Source organism: Oncorhynchus tshawytscha, linkage group LG09 (genome assembly GCF_018296145.1).
Source record: "Oncorhynchus tshawytscha isolate Ot180627B linkage group LG09, Otsh_v2.0, whole genome shotgun sequence".
Taxonomy (NCBI): Eukaryota; Metazoa; Chordata; class Actinopteri; order Salmoniformes; family Salmonidae; genus Oncorhynchus; species Oncorhynchus tshawytscha.
Genome location: NC_056437.1, coordinates 76,082,501 through 76,102,520, shown reverse-complemented (window position 1 = coordinate 76,102,520; position 20,020 = coordinate 76,082,501). Strand labels below are relative to the sequence as shown.

General features: G+C 42.7%; 1 protein-coding gene across 1 annotated transcript; it reads left to right on the top strand.

Annotated features, from left to right (window-relative positions):
- Positions 1 to 2,039: 2,039 nt before the first annotated feature.
- Positions 2,040 to 19,096, top strand: usp31 (ubiquitin specific peptidase 31). Its single transcript, XM_024390256.2, has 16 exons — positions 2,040 to 3,412; positions 3,595 to 3,726; positions 4,919 to 5,013; positions 5,118 to 5,210; positions 7,042 to 7,177; positions 7,923 to 8,070; positions 8,234 to 8,414; positions 8,598 to 8,709; positions 11,322 to 11,416; positions 12,205 to 12,282; positions 15,433 to 15,562; positions 16,091 to 16,210; positions 16,476 to 16,701; positions 16,830 to 16,988; positions 17,167 to 17,322; positions 17,515 to 19,096. The coding sequence occupies exons 1-16, from the start codon at positions 2,849 to 2,851 to the stop codon at positions 18,984 to 18,986; spliced, it is 3,897 nt and encodes a 1,298-aa protein (XP_024246024.1). The 5' UTR covers positions 2,040 to 2,848; the 3' UTR covers positions 18,987 to 19,096.
- The last annotated feature ends 924 nt before the right edge of the window (positions 19,097 to 20,020 follow it).

Genomic DNA, 20,020 nt, shown 5'->3' with positions numbered 1-20,020 from the left:
ACATTTCCAAGATTTGGCAGTGCTTTGTTTCAGACTGTATACCAAGAAGTGTGATTTGGCAAGAACAAGACAAACACAAAGTAAGCACTTGAAATCACTGCACAAACTGAATGATTTAATATAGATATATATATTTTAAACTTAATTTCAGTCACAGATAACTGGGGCATTTGCTAGCAATAAGGGGAGTATTTAGCAGTGTGGGCCAACATGTTTAAAAAAGATCTAGGCCTAAAAGTAAGTCTATTGGCACGAGTGTGTGCACAGGCATGTATTTTGCCATCACAAAATGATCAAATGAGTCAAACCATTCTATAAAACCACACTGTAGATTATATTAGGCCTACATGTGGAGATTTTTAAATAATCATCTGTCTGTAGCTAAATTAGGGGGTGCTAATTTCCAAGAAATGTAGTCTACACTGCAGTGAAAATAATTAATTATTTTCAAAATCATACTTGGTGACTGACTTCCTTTCTCCAAACAGCAGAGGGCAATAGTCACATGGCTGAATGCTATATAATTTTGTAGAAAATAGCAGCTTATTTCTTGGCATTAAATGTTGCATTAAATAGTTTGCTATAACATGTACTGTATACTACAATACAGAGGCACTGAACACCAGGATAAGATTAAATGGATGTAATGGTATCATCATACAATGTTTCCCAGTAAAATGCATGGTCTACACACCCTTCTTTTATGTAGGGTCTATGGTTTGCACTCTAGTCTGAGATACTTGGGAGAGATGTAATTGGATAGATATCATAATGATGAGAGGTGCTGCTGGGATGCACAGTATCTAGTCACTGTGTGTGCTGAGGTCAGCTTAAAAGAACAGGAAATTAAGCTGTATCCCAAGCATATGGGAACTAAATGATCTGGGCATGTGGAGGCAGCATATGGATTAATCTGTACCTCTAGGATCTGTATCTAGGTTACCTACTTTTACCTTACTTCTAAGTTCCACCAACCCAATAGCTATAGCCACAGCAAAATAATAACTAAAGGTCCAAGAAAGACATTGATGAGGAAAGTGACTCATGGGAATTAAATACACACATTTACTCATCACATCCTTGCGTCTTTAGGTCGGCATCATTTGTAGGTGTCAAAACAGTACTACGTTCAGTGTAAAACAACAAGGGAAATGCATGAACCATTAGGCCTACATAATTGAATGTTTGACATTGTGTCTGATGTCTGAAAGTAGGTTATATATTACAAAGCTCACTGTGACTCTCCCTTCCATCTCAAATTTAGAGAATATAAAGGACAAATTGCATTAGGCTAATTTCGTCCTGTGCGATTTGACAGATGACATGCTGATTGGTGGGTAGAGGAGTAGGAGGCGGGCACAATTAAGACTCAAATTACAATTGGTTTTATGCTGGTGACCTTGACTGCTGATTCCCTCATCAGACTGATTCTCTTTCCTCTAACACCGATCTAAAATATATATTGTTTTACTATGTCTCTCTGTTTTGCGTTTTAGTAGATCATGGAGCTAAATGTTGTATTTTGATAGGCTAATATGTGTATGTGATAGGTTACATCAAATTCAATAAAGCTAAATCCATCACTGTATAATGTAGGCTATATGGTGAGGCCATTCAGCCAAGATGTGGCAGTCACGGATTGATTCCACCATCCTACTTGTTGTACATTTTGTATGTTGTGGTGCATTAAAATACCAGAAGACCAACTTGATGTCAGTCTAGATCTCAGTGGGAACTGAAAAATACCACCTCTCAGATTTCATTAACCCCATTATCATAGGGCCCCACCCTGTACTATAGGAGACCCAACACTCTCATACTTGCAACCCAAAACAAAAAAAGCAAATATTTGTCAGTCTTATAAACAATATTTTTTGGACTGTCCTTACATCAGGAAGTATTTCCTTATTGTCAACTGCATGATTATGGATAGGCCTACATTAAAAACATTTTTTTTTAAACATTTACTTTATTATTCAATAGTGCACATTTTGATACTTTGATACAAAACGTTTGATTTATGGAAAAATGGTACAGTGGAACCCCTCTCTCCCCCAGTTGTATTTTGGCGTTGACTTTGTTACGTCAGCTGTTTCTCTGCTGTCCTGCAGTGTCCGTGTTTTTGTAGCTGAAAGTGTGAAAAACTGACTCCGTTGCAATGGATAGTCGGATTTAGGAGAATACCTCAGTTTGGAAAGCACAAGAAATCTTACAATCCCACTCAAGTTAACCAAGGATACGGAATTAAACGTCTCTGCTTGGTAACTGCATTTCTATTTTCGGGTGGGATGGAAGGACACTTCTGCGTAAGGGACTCATTTATGCAGTGGTTAGATCTCTGGCTAGCAGAGCTAGCTAATGTGCAAATGCTAACTATAAAAACAATCAGCTAGCTACAAGAAACGATTTGCATGAACGTCAGTGGATAGGTTGACTCGTTTAGCATATACAAATGCATTCCGTCAGCTTATTGTAATTTGTGTATTTTACTAAATCGAATCACTTAAAATGGATTAATGGATAGTTTACAATCTAGCTAGCCAATTTAGCTAGCTGATTAGCTAGCTATGGATTGTTGTTGTGTTAGCTGACACGCTAGGTTTAGCTGTCCAGTTAAATCAACATAACACTTGTCTTTGAAAATGTGGTGACACGTATTTAATGGTAGTCAGTACTGTACCCCTAGTATGGGAAATATATCCCAGCAAGCTACTAGCTAGTTGATGGGTTGAGATGTAACTTGACTTCCCAATTAAGATGTAGCACGAGACAGCTGAAAGTTCATTCTAGTTTGTTAGCTAGCTCAGCTCATTCCTCACAGGAAAGATTGCAATTTGACATTTATTGCATGAGGGGGTGCCCAACAAGTCAGGCAATCATGTCTAGTAAAGCCACGACTAAAGAGAAGAAATCTGGTAGCTTCAGCAAGAAACTCTTCAGACGAGGCTCTGTGCGCTCCGTGGGTAGTTTTATGGGCAGAGTCCTCAGGACCCTGTCAACCCTGTCCCATTTTGGATCAGATGGGCATGCTATTGAAGGTGACAAAGACGACGGGGGTTTCACATTATTCAAAACTGGAGGTAAAGATTCACCAGCTTTGGATGATAGTGACCGTTTCCTCGGAGAGAAGGTCCCTGGAGTGTCTGGTCTCAAAAACCATGGTAACACTTGTTTCATGAATGCCATCCTCCAGTGCCTGAGTAACACTGAACTCTTTGCTGAGTATTTGGCACTGGAACAATACCGGGGAGACGAGGAAACGGATGAGGAGAAGGAGAAACCAAAGACAAACGGTGTGCATTTGGGGAGGAAGGGCCCTCATGACAGAGGCGAGGTGACAGAGCAGCTGTCTGGACTGGTCCGGGCCCTGTGGACATTTGAATACACCCCACAGCACAGCAGGGAGTTCAAAGTAAGTTTTTACAATGTATCATAAAGCAAGACTGCTTCTCTCACAGGACTGCAGTTGGTCCGCAGAATCAGCCTATACTACACATATTTGAAATGGTCAAATACATTTAGGCTATATCATACTTCTGAGACTAGGCTATCACCAGAATTTTCAAGCAGTGTTGCTTGTGCTGTTTGTTGCAGAATGCTGTCTCAAAGAGTGCTTTGCAGTATAAAGGCAATGCTCAGCATGATGCCCAGGAGTTTCTGCTCTGGCTTCTGGACAGGGTACATGAAGACCTCAACAACCATCCCAACAACAGGCCTTCCATTAAGGTAAACTTTTGTTTGCGCATCATAGAGTTAGGGCCTACTAATGCAACTTCAGGAACGGTGGTAGTGGCCAGGTTAGCACAATGAGACAGCTAGGGATGTGACCCCGAGCTAGCAGTGAATGGAGCTGTACCTGAGGTGAGTCAGCAGTCGACGAGGTGACAGGAGGTGGCTGGCTAATTGTGATGTCCTTTGAAGCCTCATTCAGACATTCCAAACGGATTAACATTTGAGCAAGGGTAAGGGCCTGGCATCCTGCAGGACAGATTTACAGACCTAACCCATTTCTGAACGCAGAGCCCCATATCAGGCATCAATCTTCCAGAGCACTGGAACAAACAAGTTAGGAGAGAGAGCTCACTTCCTTACTTTACGGAGTACTGACTGATTCACCTCCTAATGGGAGAATGAACAGGAAGTGATGGTGTTCTGTGTCCCTTTCCTGGATTGCTTCCCATCCGAAACAGTTTGGAACAGTTCGTGCATATATTATGGTGACATTTTATTTGTTTTGGTCATAGGCAAGGAGTTTTCAGCTGTTCGTGCTGACGTTTTATCTCGAGGCAAGCCGAAATTTGTAGCCGAAGTCTACGCCCCTTTGTCGGTGATTGGTCAACAGTAGGGATTCTTCAATGAAGAGTTTGTCATCACAAATCCTCTTCATTCAAATTTTGTTCCCTTGAAAAGTAAAATTGTGCAACTTAGATCTCAGCAAAAACGTCAAAATGTAATGACAGATTTCTTCAGTTATCTTAGATGGATTCTGACTATGTTGAGGAAGTTTATACTGGCTACGGTGTCTTAAGATGGACAAACGGTACTATTGTCACTTTCTCGTTTTAAAAGCAAAGGTCTTTTAAGGGAGTATGCAAGCACATTCGTTTGGATCACCTTAGGCACCAGCCGAACCGATGCATGAAGAAGACTTTAGACATGCAGAGTGAGAGACGTGACCTGAATAGACCCCACAGAGCTTTTGTTGATTAGTCTGCCTTGTCAAATGCTCATAGTTCCTTGAGGATAAGTCAGAGCTGCACCGTCACAGGCAGTTTTGTTTGTATTTTGGTCCCTTATCCTTTCAATGTTTTTCAGACAGCTTTGGATGCTCATTGACCTAGTGAATAGAATACAGCCTCAATATCCTAAATCGTCTAATATGCAGTAAGAGCTCATCCGCTCTGTTTTGTCCTATTAGCCACCAGTGGAAGAGGATGATGGGGGTCTAGAGGGGCCTTCTCTTCCACTCTCTACCGGTTCATTTGTGCAAGAGCTATTTCAGGCCCAGTACAGGTAGGTCCTATTTGATGCTTACCCCTGAGGAGTTTTATCATCTCCATTCTGTTTATTCCTCATGACTTCTTTTGAGACAAATGAGTTCCCTTTCTTACCAACAGGTCGTCGCTCACCTGCCCGCATTGCCAAAAACAGAGCAACACCTTTGATCCTTTCCTCTGCATCTCCCTTCCCATCCTCTTACCTCACACAAGGTGAGTACACACCTCTGCTGTGTTCCATCATTCGGTCTGGTGGGAGGAACAAGACTGTTGACAAGTGTTGAAATGTACATTTTATTTTTATTTTTTATTTCACCTTTATTTAACCAGTAGTTTATTTAACCAGTAGTTGAGAACAAGTTCTCATTTACAACTGTGACCTGGCCAAGATAAAGCATAGCAGTGTGAACAGACAACAACACAGAGTTACACATGGAGTAAACAATAAACAAGTCAATAACACAGTAGAAAAAAAGTCTATATACATTGTGTGCATGAGGAGGTAGGCGGATAATTACAAATTTGCAGATTAACACTGGAGTGATAAATGATCAGAGGGTCATGTGCAGGTAGATACTGGTGTGCAAAAGAGCAGAAAAGTAAATAAATAAAAACAGTATGGGGATGAGGTAGGTAAATTGGGTGGGCTATTTACCGATGGACTATGTACACAGCTGCAGCGATCGGTTAGCTGCTCAGATAGCAGATGTTTAAAGTTGGTGAGGGAGATAAGTCTCCAACTTCAGCGATTTGTGCAATTCGTTCCAGTCACAGGCAGCCGAGAACTGGAATGAAAGGCGGCCAAATGAGGTGTTGGCTTTAGGGATGATCAGTGAGATACACCTGCTGGAGCGCGTGCTACGGGTGGGTGTTGCCATCGTGACCAGTGATCTGAGATAAGGCGGAGCTTTACCTAGCATGGACTTGTAGATGAGACTACTTGAGACTGCGGTTCATTTCAATTTCCCAGGGTTGCAGAAGCAAAGTAAATAAGAAGGAATGTCGTTTTAGTCTCCAAAATGGCATATTTGGCCCATCTGCAGACCAAACCAAGCCAGTAATTATGGGACTCTTCTATTTCTAAAGTCAATTTAAGGGCTACATGCCCAGACAAACACTCAATGTCTAAAGCAAAAAGGGAAATAGACTTACTTTTAAATCTGAAATGAAGATGTAGGCCTATGACTTTTTAGGAATATGTTAGATTCTTTTCTGTCATAGTTTTAGTATTTTGAGTTTCATTATTTGTGCCTAGCAGTCAAAACCACCTTTATGCTCACTCAGCTGAGGATTCATAATGCTCCTAAACTGAGGTACCTGGGACACGCATGGCCTTTTTTGTCCTCATGATACAGTGATGTCCTCCGGCTGTAATCTGATTGATGACAGAATGTTGGTTCTCCAGACCAAGGCTCAATGGTTCACCACTCTGGCTTCACTACTACTTCTTCCTTCTCCCAGAAACACAATTCTGTTACTCAACTTTGGGTTATCAGTTATTACTAGTCTGAAGCATCTAGGTTATTTCTCTGAATAAAAATATTCTGCTAAGCCTCTTATGCCACTGTTTCTGGCCATAGTTGAGCTGATGTGAAGACCGATCCCACATAACTGAAGTTCAAATGAGAGAAACTGAGAAATGGCAACCATCTTAAAAATGAGGGTTCTCCAGAATGTGGGGTGTCTCAAACTGAACTCCTGAAAAAGCTGCGTTGCTGTGCCTGCTGGCTAAATTCTTAGTGTCAGCTTAGAGTAGCACTGATCCACACAGTCACCAGAGGAATCCTGCTCAGTGCTCTCAGAGTAATTACAAATTAGCAGTCTCCAGACAGTGTTGTAGCAGCATTACTAGGGGAGTCGGATACGTGTCCTCTCCTAGGAGGTTGATTATTGGACATAATTGTGTTTAATTTGGTGAAAGTTGAGTTTGTCTGTTCTGTTATTTCCTGGCCTTTGTCAGTGGTTTTTATCTGGTGTTTTGTAATTCCTTATATGGTGCCAATATTTGATCCCTGTCATTCCCATGTTTCCTCTCTCTTCCCAGGCCTCTGTATGTGACAGTGGTCTACCAGGGGAAGTACTCTCACTGTATGAGGATCGGCGTGGCCGTGCCCCTGAACAGCACCGTGTCCAGACTCCGAGATGCTGTGTCACGTGAGACCAAGATCCCCCTGGACCAGGTGCTGCTTCCTTCCTGCTCTCTTATCCCTAGCAGCCTCAGCTCTGTCTTACTAGGTTACATACACACAGAAGTTAACTTGATTGCTTTATTTTCTGGTGCTACCTAGCTACTAAGGATTTCAAAGGAATGTTATCTGTAAAGGAGCACCCTATTTGGGCTTACTTTTTCCTTTAATGATTCATCCCTGGGTAATAGTCTGATTGTACCAGCAGGTGTGCCCATTTCAGTATTAATAACTGCTTTACAGTGTTGTCCTAAGTACTATTAGGCTAGTGCATCATCGTCTCTTTAATCAGGATGAAGGGATCACTGGAACATAGCCCATTTTATCGAAGATCAACAGAACTGATGCCTTGGGTTTGATGTGGCTGAAACTTTCATACAATGCTGTCATTGGATTACATTAAGCAGAACACTAGTGTGTGTGAGATCCTGGTCTGAATAAGAAAAGTTGTCATGATTGAGGGATAGGGCAAGGACTCCAGGAGAAAGGGAGGAGGTTTTATGTCATGATGTGTAGTCTTCCATATTTACCATTGTTCTGTATTTGCAGAAGAGGTAGGCCTATACACTGTAGAGAATATTGATGTTGTTTATTTATGTTCTGTAATTCATTCACTGAAATGGGCATGGCCTAACTCTAATCTGTTTCACCATCATATCTGAATAAAAGGTTTCAGTGTTGACTAAATGACAGCAGCGTATTGATTTGTTTTGGCCATCTCCGCATCCCTCTGATTCAGTTTGTTTTGACGGAGATGTACTACGACGGTTTCCATCGCTCCTTCTGTGATGACGACGACGATCTCGATATCATTCAGGAGAGCGATTCCATCTTTGCCTTTGAGACGCCTGAGATGTTCAGACTAGAGAACATTCGAACCAAGAGAGGTACCTCTTCACTATTCATCTACTGTTGATATCACATTATTCAATACATTTTGGGCATTTCTCAATGGAAGTTTTTTTTGGTAGTGTACTTGTCATGCATTCTCTGTAATGTATATGGAAGTATTGACTGAGTATCAATGACTGATTGGGATTTGAAATCCAGGGAGTCTCCTTGCCAACCTGAACCAGAACAACTTAAAGTTTGGGAATGAGATGAGCAGGACTCCATCTTTCATGCAAGGAGCCGTGATTCCTGCCACTGCGTCGGCCAATAAGAACACAGGGGCCGACAAGATGGTCCTGCTGATCTGTAACCGAGCCTGCACCGGTCACCAAGGGAGGAGGTACTATAGAGATGAAATATTAATAATATTGACTGCGATGTTGGAATTGTATTTCTATGGGTACTACTGCCCAGTGTTTTCAACTGTCCTCTGAAACTGTACACCATGCAGGTCATATGACCTGTTATATTAAAATATACTTGGGAGTCTGTTAACAGGAGAATATCATTCCCTCTGTTCCAGGTTTGGTCTTCCATTTGTTCTGTACATGGATCGCACTGTGACCTGGGATATCCTGCAGAAGGAGATCCTGGAGAAGATGCATCACCTGCTCAGGCCAGGAGTTTACATTCAGGTGGGTGGAGGATAGTGAATGGAAACACAACCCCACAGAAAGCAGGTCAACAAAAAAAATCATGATATGGCAAAAGAGTCTGAATTACAACCTGTGTAGGCTTTCACTAGTAGGCACTGTGGTTTACTGCATTTAACCCCCTAGAGTTGATCAATTACAAAACAAAAAATCAAATCAAAATCCGTCAGTTTAAGCTAGAGATGTTTTTTTTTGCATTGGATGCCTCTCAATCCACTGTATCCACCAGTGTCGCACTTCCGCATCTGCGGTGAACGGTGACAGAGCTAGAGCGGTGTTTGTCAGACCATGAGACATCGTGAAAATTGTTCTTCTCACGAAAACAGTTTGACCTAGAAACTATTATGACCACTCTATGCAAAGTAAGACTCCCACAAACTGTTTTGCTCTGACCCCCACAAGTGTCTCAGGACTCGTCTGAAGATAACCAGGTACTGGTTCAACGAAACGAATGGAAGTATGAAGGTAGTTTTTAGCCTACACAAAAAAGAGGTTAAATATGTGTATAAATATATATATATATATATATATATACACTACCGTTCAAAAGTTTGTCTCACTTAGGGTCACTTTTCCTTGTTTTCCATGAAAACATAAATGAAATGAGTTGCAAAATGAATAGGAAATATAGTCAAGATGTTGACAAGGTTATAAATAATGATTTTTAATTGAAATAATAATTGTGTCCTTCAAACTTTGCTTTCGTCCAAGAATCCTCCATTTGCAGCAATCATAGCCTTGCAGACCTTTGATATTCTAGTTGTCAATTTTTTGAGGTAATCTGAAGAGATTTCACCCCATGCTTCCTGAAGCACCTCCCACAAGTTGGATTGGGTTGATGGGCTCTTCTTACGTACCATACGGTCAAGCTGCTTTCACAACAGCTCAATAGGGCTGAGATCCGGTGACTGTGCTGGCCACTCCATTATAGACAGAATACCAGCTGACTGCTTCTTCCCTAAATAGTTCTTGCATAGTTTGGAGCTGTGCTTTGGGTCATTGTCCTGTTGTAGGAGGAAATTGGCTCCAATTAAGCGCCATCCACAGGGTATGCCATGGTGTTGCAAAATGGAGTGATAGCCTTACTTCTTCAAGATCCCTTTTACCCTGTACAAATTTCTGACTTTACCACCACCAAATCACCTCCAGACCATCACATTGCCTCCACCATGCCGGGCAGATGGCGTCAAGCACTCCTCCAGCATCTTCATTTTTTCTGCGTCACACAAATGTTCTTCTTTGTGATCTGAACACCTTAGATTCGTCTGTAAATAACACTTTTTTCCAATCTTCCGGTGTCAGTTCTTTTGCCCATCTTAATATTTTATTTTTATTGGCCAGTCTGAGATATGGCTTTTTCTTTGCAACTCTGCCTAGAAGGCCAGCATCCCGTAGTCGCCTCTTCACTCTTGAAGTTGAGACTGGTGTTTTGAGGATACTTTTTAATGAAGCTGCCAGTTGGGGACTTGCGAGGCGTCTGTTTCTCAAACTAGACACTTATGTACTTGTCCTCTTGCTCAGTTGTGCACCGGGGCCTCCCACTCCTCTTTCTATTCTGGTTAGAGACAGTTTGCACTGTTCTGTGAAGGGAGTAGTACACAGCGTTGTACGAGATCTTCAGTTTCTCGGCAATTTCTCACATGGAATAGCCTTAATTTCTCAGAACAAGAATAGACTGACGAGTTTCAGAAGAAAGTTCTTTGTTTCTGGCGATTTTGAGCCTGTAATTGAACCCACAAATGCTGATGCTCCAGATACTCAACTAGTCTAAAGAAGGACAGTTGTATTGCTTCTTTAATCAGAACAACAGTTTTCAGCTGTGCTAACATAATTGCAAAAAGGTTTTCTAATGATCAATTAACCTTTTAAAATGATACTTGGATTAGCTAACACATGCCATTGGAACACAGGAGTGATGGTTGCTCATAATGGGCCTATGTACGCCTGTGTAGATATTCCGTTAAAAATCAGCCGTTTCCAGCTACAATAGTCATTTACAACATTAACAATGTCTACACTGTATTTCTGATCAATTTGATGTTATTTTTATTGGACCAAAAATGTGCTTTTCTTTCAAAAACAAGGACATTTCTAAATAACCCTAAACCTTTGAACGGTAGTTTGTTTCCTGAGTTTTTTTATGTCCTAGATTTAGGACAAACACTTCAAAACCTTGTTTCTTCCAATTCATTTTTTGACTCTCCTTTTTTCCATTCTTAAATGTGTTATTCAATGCGTTTCTATGGGCTTTAGTAGTAAAGGCCAAAATCATAATTTTATCAAATACATTTTTTATATATTTTTTATATATAAAAGGGTCCTAAAATTCAAAATCAACTAGCTAAATGATCCATAGTATGACCATCTTAAAACAATTTCATATGTCAGTTTAGCACCCCCTATCCTGTCTTAGACTCTAAAGAAATAAACAGTTGATTCCCATGTAACGGCATGTTAGACGTTTAAGTTGCCTCATTGGCTAGAATGTTGTTGGTCTGGTTTGAAAAGCACGGCCGTGGCAACATGTCTATACGTAGCAGTCAGGTGGTGGGAATAGGGATAGTGAGTAACTAAAGTCCTGTTATTATCTGCAGGTGGGGCCCTTCAGCCTACGAGTGGTTGGTGTGGTTGGCATCACATACCTCCTGCCCCAAGAGGAGCAGCCTCTCTGTCACCCAACAGTGGAAAGGTCAGTCTCCTTGTTATTCCTGGTCCTCTGTAGCTCAGTTGGTAGAGCATGGTGCTTGCAACTCCAGGTTGATACATTTTTCATTAAACCTCAAATGCAATAAGTTTGCATTTCCTGACGCACAGGAAAATTCTCTGTAGCAACTGTGATCAAATTAAGAAAGCACATCTGTACGTAAAAAAATGTATGCACTCGTGACAGGAAGTCGCTTTGGATAAAAGTGTCTGCTAAATGGAATATTTTATATTATTATTCAACTGTAGCTCTCAACCAGGGTCATGTTCAGTAGGGCACATAGCAAAATGTTTCTCACCAGAAAAAGGACATTTGTGTTCAGGTATTACCTCCCCTTTTCAAAATGTTATCTTCCTACTGAACACCACCTCCTCTCACCAATTCACAATTTTGTTTACAGTTTATTGCCTCCTTGTAATCCTTTAACCACACTAGAATGCCAGATCAGATGCTCTTATGTCACCAGAACTGTTAAATGGCGTGCCTTTACATGTTTTGGTATCTGTTTCTTCACACACTGCTTGCTCAGCAGGTTTGGTTTATAGTTTGTCCCAGTTGCTGATTCAATTGAATAGAATGGGAGTTTGTCACACAGTACACACACTAAAAAGCTGGGTAGATATGTGTACAGCATACAAAAAGACAGCCCCACGGGTAATGTAAATCCAATTCACTTCACAAGATAAGAGAAATACAGCTTGTTGGTTGATATGTGTTTAAGTTGTGAAACTGGCTTGTTCTCGTTTTTCCTCAACATAATCTTTCCTTGGCAGAGCGTACAAGTCCTGTGGCCAGGGGGGGCCGCCGCACGTCAAGATAGTGGTGGAGTGGGACAAAGAGACCAAGGATTAGTGAGTGAACGCTGCACAACAATATTGCTGGTGCTCTGCATTTCTTTGATAAACGCCATGTTTCTGGGGGTTTGTGGTGAGATTTATCCTGCAGGGAAATACATGACCATAAATGATCCCCATAAAGCCACTAGGGATGGAGACGGATATTAGAATATCCAAACAGACGTTAGTACTCAATTACTTGCGAGGGTATTCATTTAAAAAAATGTATATATAGGCTAGGCCTATTTTAATGAAAAGACTGTCTATAATGTAATTATCTATGTGACATTGCTACATGCAAGGATAGACCATGACATTAGACATTTGAATAAAACAACAGTTTTTAATGAGCTTTTATGAGTGCGCTCCATTTAAAAAAAAAAATCTGTACCGTTAGCCTACACACTTTTCACGAGTATAGCTTGTTATTGTCGGTCAATCAAAGCAGCACTGCCATCAAAGGCTCCATGTGTACCAAGTGAAGTTGGAGCGGTACATTTTGAACCTCATAACTTTTGGGAAAAAATCTATACTGAACAAAAATATAAACACAACATGTAAATTGTTGGTCGCATGTTTCATTTCTTATGGGCAGGTGGGACGGTAGCCTGGCCAACATCCGGTGAAATTGCAGAGCGCGAAATTCAAAAACACCAAATTCAAATATTTAACATTCTTGAAAATATGTTATACATCAAAATAAAGCTTAGCTTCTTGTTAATCCAGCTGCTGTGTAAGATTTCAAAAGGGCTTTACAGCGAAAGTAAACCATGCGATTATCTGAGGATAGCGCACCGCATACAAACACATGAAAATCATATTTCAACCACGCAGGTGTGCCACAAAAGTCAGAAATAGCGATATAATTAATGCCTTACCTCTGAAGATCTTCTTCTGTTGGCACTCCAAACTATTCCAGAAACATCACAAATGGTGCTTTTGTTCGATAATGTCCTTCTTTATGTCCCAAAAATGTCAATTTATTTGGCGTGTTTGTTTCAGAAATACACCGGTTTCAACTCGCCCAACATGCCTACAAAGTATCTAATAAGTTACCTGTAAACTTGGTCCAAACATTTCAAACAACGTTCCTAATCCAACCTCAGGTACCCTAAAACGTAAATAATCGATACAATTTTAGACTGAATAAACTGTTTCTAATACCAGATAAAAACAACGTGAAGCGCACTCCAGTTTACGCGCACCAAACCAGTAGAGTCCACCTGGAGTGACACTTAATGAATAGGACTACTTCTTCAATTCTCAAAAGAAAAACATTGAACAATTTCTAAAGACTGTTGACATCTAGTGGAAGCCATAGGAACTGAAACCAGGTTCCTAATAATAAGGGTATCCCATAGAAAACTGTTGGAAAATCCTATGACCTCAATTTATTTCTTCCCCTGGATGGTTTGTCCTCTGGGTTTCTCCTGCCAAATCAGTTCTGTTATACTCATTATTTTAACAGTTTTAGAAACTTGAAGTGTTTTCTATCCACATCTACCAATTATGTGCATATCCTAGCATCTGGGCCTGAGTAACAGGCAGTTTACTTTGGGCACGCTTTTCATCCCCTACCCAAGAGAGGAAATGAAAGATCCCAGAAAAGTTCTATATGCACAAAAAGCTTATTTCTCTCAAATTTTGTGCCCAGAGTGATCATTACACAGGTGCACCTTTTGCTGGGGAAAATAAAAGACCACTCTAAACTTGGCAGTTTTGTCACACAAGACAATGCCACAAATGTCTCAAGTTTTGAGGGAGAATGCAATTTGCATACAGACTGCAGCAATGTCCACGAGCTGTTGCCAGAGAGTTTAATGTTAATTTCTCCGCTATGAGCCGCATCCATCGTCGTTTTAGAGAATTTGTCAGTACGTCCAAACGGCCTCACGACCACAGACGACATGTAACCATGCCAGCCCGGGACCTCCACATACGGCTTTTTCGCCTGCTGGATCGTCTGAGACCAGCCACTTGGACAGCTGATGAAACTGAGGAGTATTTTTCTCTAATAAAGCCCCTTTGTCGGGACAAACTCATTCTGATTGGCTGGGCCTGGCTCCCAAGTGGGTGGGTTTATGCCCTCCCAGACCCACTGGGCAGGGACCCACTGTGCCCCTGCCCAGTCATGTGAAACTATAGATTAGGGCCTAATGAATTTATTTCAATTGACTGATTTTCTAATATGAACTATAATGTTGTAAAATCGTTGAAATTGTCACATGTTGCATGTTTTTTTTTTTAAACGTATGTATTTTGATTATCCAGATATTCGAATAGTGAAAAGATGTCATGCCCATCCCTTAAAGCCAACAAATATTAATTTCAACAAAATATATTGTTTGTCTAAAGACAGGGGTGAGAGAGTATAGCAGACGAGGCACTTTGATGTTTGTTTTTGCTTTTTTAAGGCAAAAGTCTGCATGCTTCAGTTTGGCAGGCGCCTTGCCGAACTCTGCTTGGCAAACCTGAACGAGTGTGCTTGCATACTCTTTTAAATACCTTCGCTTGATAAATAAGAAGAAAAAAAACAGCAATAGTACTGTTTGTCCATTTTGAGATGCCAAAGCTAGTATCCACTTCCACAAAATAGTCAGAATGAATCGAAGATAACACAAGAAATCTGTAATTCATTTTGACGTTTTTGCCTGAGGAGTTCATATTCAAGCAATTTTACATTTAATTAAGATGTCTGGTGCAGTATTTATTTCTAAATTTAAAAAATGTGCATGAAAACAAGCCGTCTCTCGTTGAATGACAAACGCTTTGTTGAAGAATCCCTACTGTTGACCAATCACCGATGAAGGGGTGTAGACTTCGCATACCGACTTCGGCTCCGTTCGCCTACCGACTTCGGGTCAGTTCGGCTACTGTGCCCGAACATCCGAAAAAACCCTTACTGAACTCCAAAACTAACAGAAACGTCACATAATGCCATCATAATATATGCACAAACTCTTAGGAACTGTTTCGGCTGGGAAGCATGCGGGTGCCTTTAGACATTTGGAGACAGGATAACATAAAGGAATGAAATCCTTAAGTATTAGACTACCTAAGCAATACCCACATATTGGGAAGTGTCAGATTTAGTATTGTGTGTTAGGATAGGAGGCAGTGTGTTGAGTGATTTGATTGGCTGACTGTGATTCTCCTTCCATGCAGTCTGTTTGGGCTCACTGAGGAAGAGTACATCCCTGATGCTGAGAGTGTGTATCTACACAGAGAGCAACACCATCAGCCCCAGGCCTGCACCCTCGCTCAGTGCCTCCAGCTCTACACCAAAGAGGAGCAGGTAACACTGGAGTACACACACATTGTGTTGGTATCACAAGGCCACACACAATGGCTGTCGATGCATTTATATGCTGTTGTATGTATTTAAACAAGAAAAGAGACTTGGAAAAAGGAACATTCTCTTCTTACCAGAGGGTTTGTTTATTATTCCACAGCTGAATATCCAATAGCCTTTCATTTTGTTGAAATGCTGAGGGTGCTGGAAATTCTGCCCCTAATTCTATGTTTGAAATACAGCATTTTTATAATGTCTTCTCTCTGTCTGGAAGGACACCAGATAGACTGAATATACACTGTGGTTAGCAGAGGCTGGAGTTGGTCCGTTTAAGAACTGGCACTGGTCACAGAAATGAGGGTGCTGTGAAAACATGGAGTAGATCAGTCAGGAACTCCCTCTGTGAGTGAGACTGATTTAAAAGCACTGCGGTGGGGAGCTTTTCCTTGATGGCTGTGTGTGTGTGTGTGTGTGTGTGTGTGTGTGTGTGTGTGTGTGTGTGTGTGCATGGGTGGGCTGTCTCTGTTCCAGCTGGCCCCGGATGATGCCTGGCGCTGCCCACATTGCAAGCAGCTGCAGCAAGGCCGCATCAAGCTCAGCCTGTGGACCCTGCCTGATGTGCTCATACTGCACCTCAAGAGGTTCAGACAGGTACTGCAGCAACAACAAAGCATTCAGCACCCCTTCCAATTCCAATCATTCCTGTTTTGTTTTTGCAACGGTAGTTGCTCATGCTTTGGGCGGCCCAACTGGTTCCTATTCTTGGTTTGCCTTCAGTCAGTGTTGCTTGTTCTGTCTTGTCCATGTTCAGTCACTACCACTCAGTCTTACCCGGTGACCTGTCACCTGCCTGTCTGAGGCATGTGTAGCGACAGTTCAGTTTACTGGGTACTGTGTTTAATGCTGTGTCCTGAAGGAAGCTGACAGGAGGGTGAAGATGCAGAACATGGTGCGGTTCCCTCTGCTTGGCATGGACATGGCTCCTCACATGGTGAAGAGGTCCCAGAGCAGCTGGAGCCTGCCCTCTCACTGGTCACCATGGAGACGACCCTACGGCCTGGGGCGTAACCCTGACGACTACCTGTACGACCTGTACGCCGTCTGCAATCATCACGGAAACATGCATGGAGGCCACTACACAGGTAAGACCGGTGGTTTAGCAGTAAGGTGGAAGTAGTCACTGACTGGAGGTAGATGGATAGGAAAATAACACTACATTCTGACAGCTTCTTCACCATCAACCTAAATCTCTTGTTCTTCTAACCCCCAGCTTACTGTAAGAACTCTGTTGACGGCCAGTGGTACTGCTTTGACGACAGTGAGGTCCAGCCCGTTGCTGATGATGATGTGTGTCAGCAGACGGCCTACATCTTGTTCTACCAGAGGAGGAACACGATCCCCTCCTGGTCCGCCAACAGCTCCGTAGCAGGTGTGGGATTTTCCTGACACTAATGTTTCGTTAAGATGGTGTATTACGTGGTGCTACAGGAGAAATGCCATTAAGTGACATTAAAACTGTTTGTCCACTCTTAGTTGGACAGTAGCATCAACATCTTGTTTATCTTTGAGAGATCTGAGGGTTTGACTGTCGTGTCTATCTGTGCCAGGCTCCACCAGCTCATCTCTTTGTGACCACTGGGTGAACCGTCTCCAAGGCAGCAGGCCGGCCAGCCTGGCTTCCGGGGCCTCCTCCAGACGCACCTCTCTGGCCTCCCTGGGCGAGTCGGTGGAGTTCACCACAGGGGACCGCATTGAAGATGACGGTCAGATACACTGGGTTTCTCTGTCTTCTTTCTCCATCTTCACCTCTTTTGCCCTCCTCTTTCCCTCCTTAGCTAGTTATTTCTAACCTTACATGATCTGTTACTATGCCCAGTTGAGAGAAAGGGGCATTAAATGATCCTTTCATTGAGTCTAGTGCATTAGTGTAAACTCATTTATTTGTATCTATTTAGGTGGATTTTCGACCCGTCCCTTTGTTCGGAGCATCCAACGTCAGAGCTTGTCTTCCAGGTCATCCATCGCCAGTCCTCTGGCCTTCAGTGAGAACAGCATGAAGCCCTCCTGGTCCCTCTCTGCCAAGCTCCATATGAGGTCCAACTCCCCCTCACGCTTCTCCCTGGACTCACGCTCCTCTCCCCCCTTGGAGAGGATAGGAGAAAGGGGAGAGGCCTGTGATGACAAGGTATCCACGTCTTGCTTCGGTAGCTACAGCCGGCATGAGCGCTACCCTGGTGGCAGGGCCCCCTTGGCCATGATGGAGGGGAACAGCACCGACCAGGACCATGGCAGGAGGATCCTAGACGAAGTCTACTGCAGGGCCCCCACGCCGGCTGATAAGAGCTCCAAGAGTGACCCGACGGACAACAACAACCAGATAACAGCCCTGAACCAAAACGCACAAGCCCCCCTGTCGAAAGAGCAGAAACGCAAGAGCAGCACCGCCGGATCTGCCCCAAAGTTAGAGAGCGCCAGGTCCAAAAAGAGTTCCATCAAGTCTGAGCCAGAGAAAAACTCCAAGAAGCGCCAGTGTTCGTCCTCCACCCCCAAATCCTCTACATCCCAAATGTCTTCCAGCCCTGTGGTAAAGGGCCCCAAGGCGACCACCTCTAAAGACAAGACCACCAGCAGCGGCAGTGCTACGCCCGCCAGGACCCCGTCCAAAAAGAAAGAGTCTTTGTCTTCCAAGGGTCCTGACTCGGCAGATGGAACCCCCCAGCGCAAGCAACGCATCTCCACACCGCTGTCCTCCGCTTCCCCCTCCCCCACCATAAAGAAGAGTGCCTCTGGCCTTGAGAAGACCACCTCTGGTCGGAAGAAGCTGCTGGAGAGGAGCTGCAGTCGGGACTCGGGGTTAGTAAGCCCTCTGGTTGATAGACCACGCTGGGGCAGCAACGCTGCAGCCAGGACCCCCACCAAGACTACTGCGGAGGGGGTCCGTCCAGAGAGGAGGTTTTTGCGGAGTTCCATCAGCAGCTCCTCTGTCACCAGCCTGCGCTCCACCAGTGTCTCCTGCAGGGACCCTAGGCACAGCAGCAAGTCAGAGGACAAGGGCCTGTCGTTCTTCAAGAACGCCCTGCGCCAGAGAGAGTCCCGTCGGTCGGCCGATCTGGGTAAGACCAGCATCCTGGCCAAAAAGGCATCTGAGAGGACAGCCAGGCGGAGCGTTCAGGAGGGGGATGGGTCGGCCAGTGCCTCAGAGCATCATGTGAACAAGGTTGTCATTGAGGTAAAGGAGTCCTCCAAGCCCTCCACCCCAGTCAGACGCTCTCTGTTGCCTGTTATAGGTAAATCCAAGTCTTCCACTTCTGAATCCAGTCTTAATTCTCCCCCCAATGGGAAAAAGCCTCTTGAGAAGCAGGCGTCCTCCAGAAATCTTTCTGCCAGCATGCAGTCTTCTGCACGCCCAACACAGAAGCCTCAATGACATCATATATCGATAGCAGTCTCGTTGTTTTATGTATGCAGCATTTTTTTCCCCGTGTGCCTAAGATATAAATATATATAGATTGAGAGAGTATATTATTTATATATATATATATATATATATATATATATATATATATATATATATATATATATACACTTGTATTTTTCTTTTCATAAGCAAGATGTAAATGATCAAAAGCGCCTTTCTATCCTGTCATGGAACCAAATCATTGCCTTCGGCAAAGTATGGTATTAGTCTACTACTGTACACAAAACTGAATAGGAATGTTTTAAGATAGCACTTTGTAAATAGAGTATGGAATATTTTTCCCCAGAACAACGCTATATACAGTAACATAGTTAATAAAAAATATATTACTGTCAATTTTTATGTATTACATTTACTTGGTTTAAAAAGGTCACGTGAAACTAGAGTAACGGGTCTAGGACTTGACATTTATTAAGGCTGTAAGGGTACACTAGTCTGAAGATAGTTTGTGGAGTAGTCTAAAATGTTACTCCTTTTCTACACCTGGTGCTGTTCAAAGGGCAATACTGGCACTGTTTGAAATATTTAAAATGCTGAGGCTCTGAAAAAAAAAAATATATATATCTATGTCAGGTCAGCAACAGGCGTCCTGTGGCGCGAAACCAGCCACGAAGTGATTTTTTGGGGGGGGTTGGGGGACTACCCAAAGTTTTTAGTATAAACAAATATATGTATATATTTTGGGAATTGTTTTTGGTCAAAAAATGTGTTTAGTTTAGGAACTCTGTTTCGAGTATTCTCTTGAATAAAAAAAAAAGAGACGTGATCGTGTCTCAATGTAATCAAGGTATGAAATGATTGTTCTCAAATACAATCTGTTTTTGGGCTTAGTTATGGTCAGTTTGCAGTGTACAAATTATTCTAAATATGTTCCGGCCCCCGACCATCCGCGGCTGTATCTAGTTGCCTACCCCTGGTCTATGTGTTCAGTTACCAGTCCTGGTAGCACCTCTCAACCTGTGGTACCTCATGAGAGATTAACG

Bases quoted from the DNA above. Each gene is read 5' to 3' on its own strand.
- usp31 (XM_024390256.2), top strand. From the start codon at position 2,849: ATGAGGGGGTGCCCAACAAGTCAGGCAATCATGTCTAGTAAAGCCACG. The intron at 16,989-17,166 runs GTGTGGGATTTT...TATCTGTGCCAG, and splicing joins CGCCAACAGCTCCGTAGCAG to GCTCCACCAGCTCATCTCTT. The intron at 17,323-17,514 runs GTCAGATACACT...GTATCTATTTAG, and splicing joins GGACCGCATTGAAGATGACG to GTGGATTTTCGACCCGTCCC.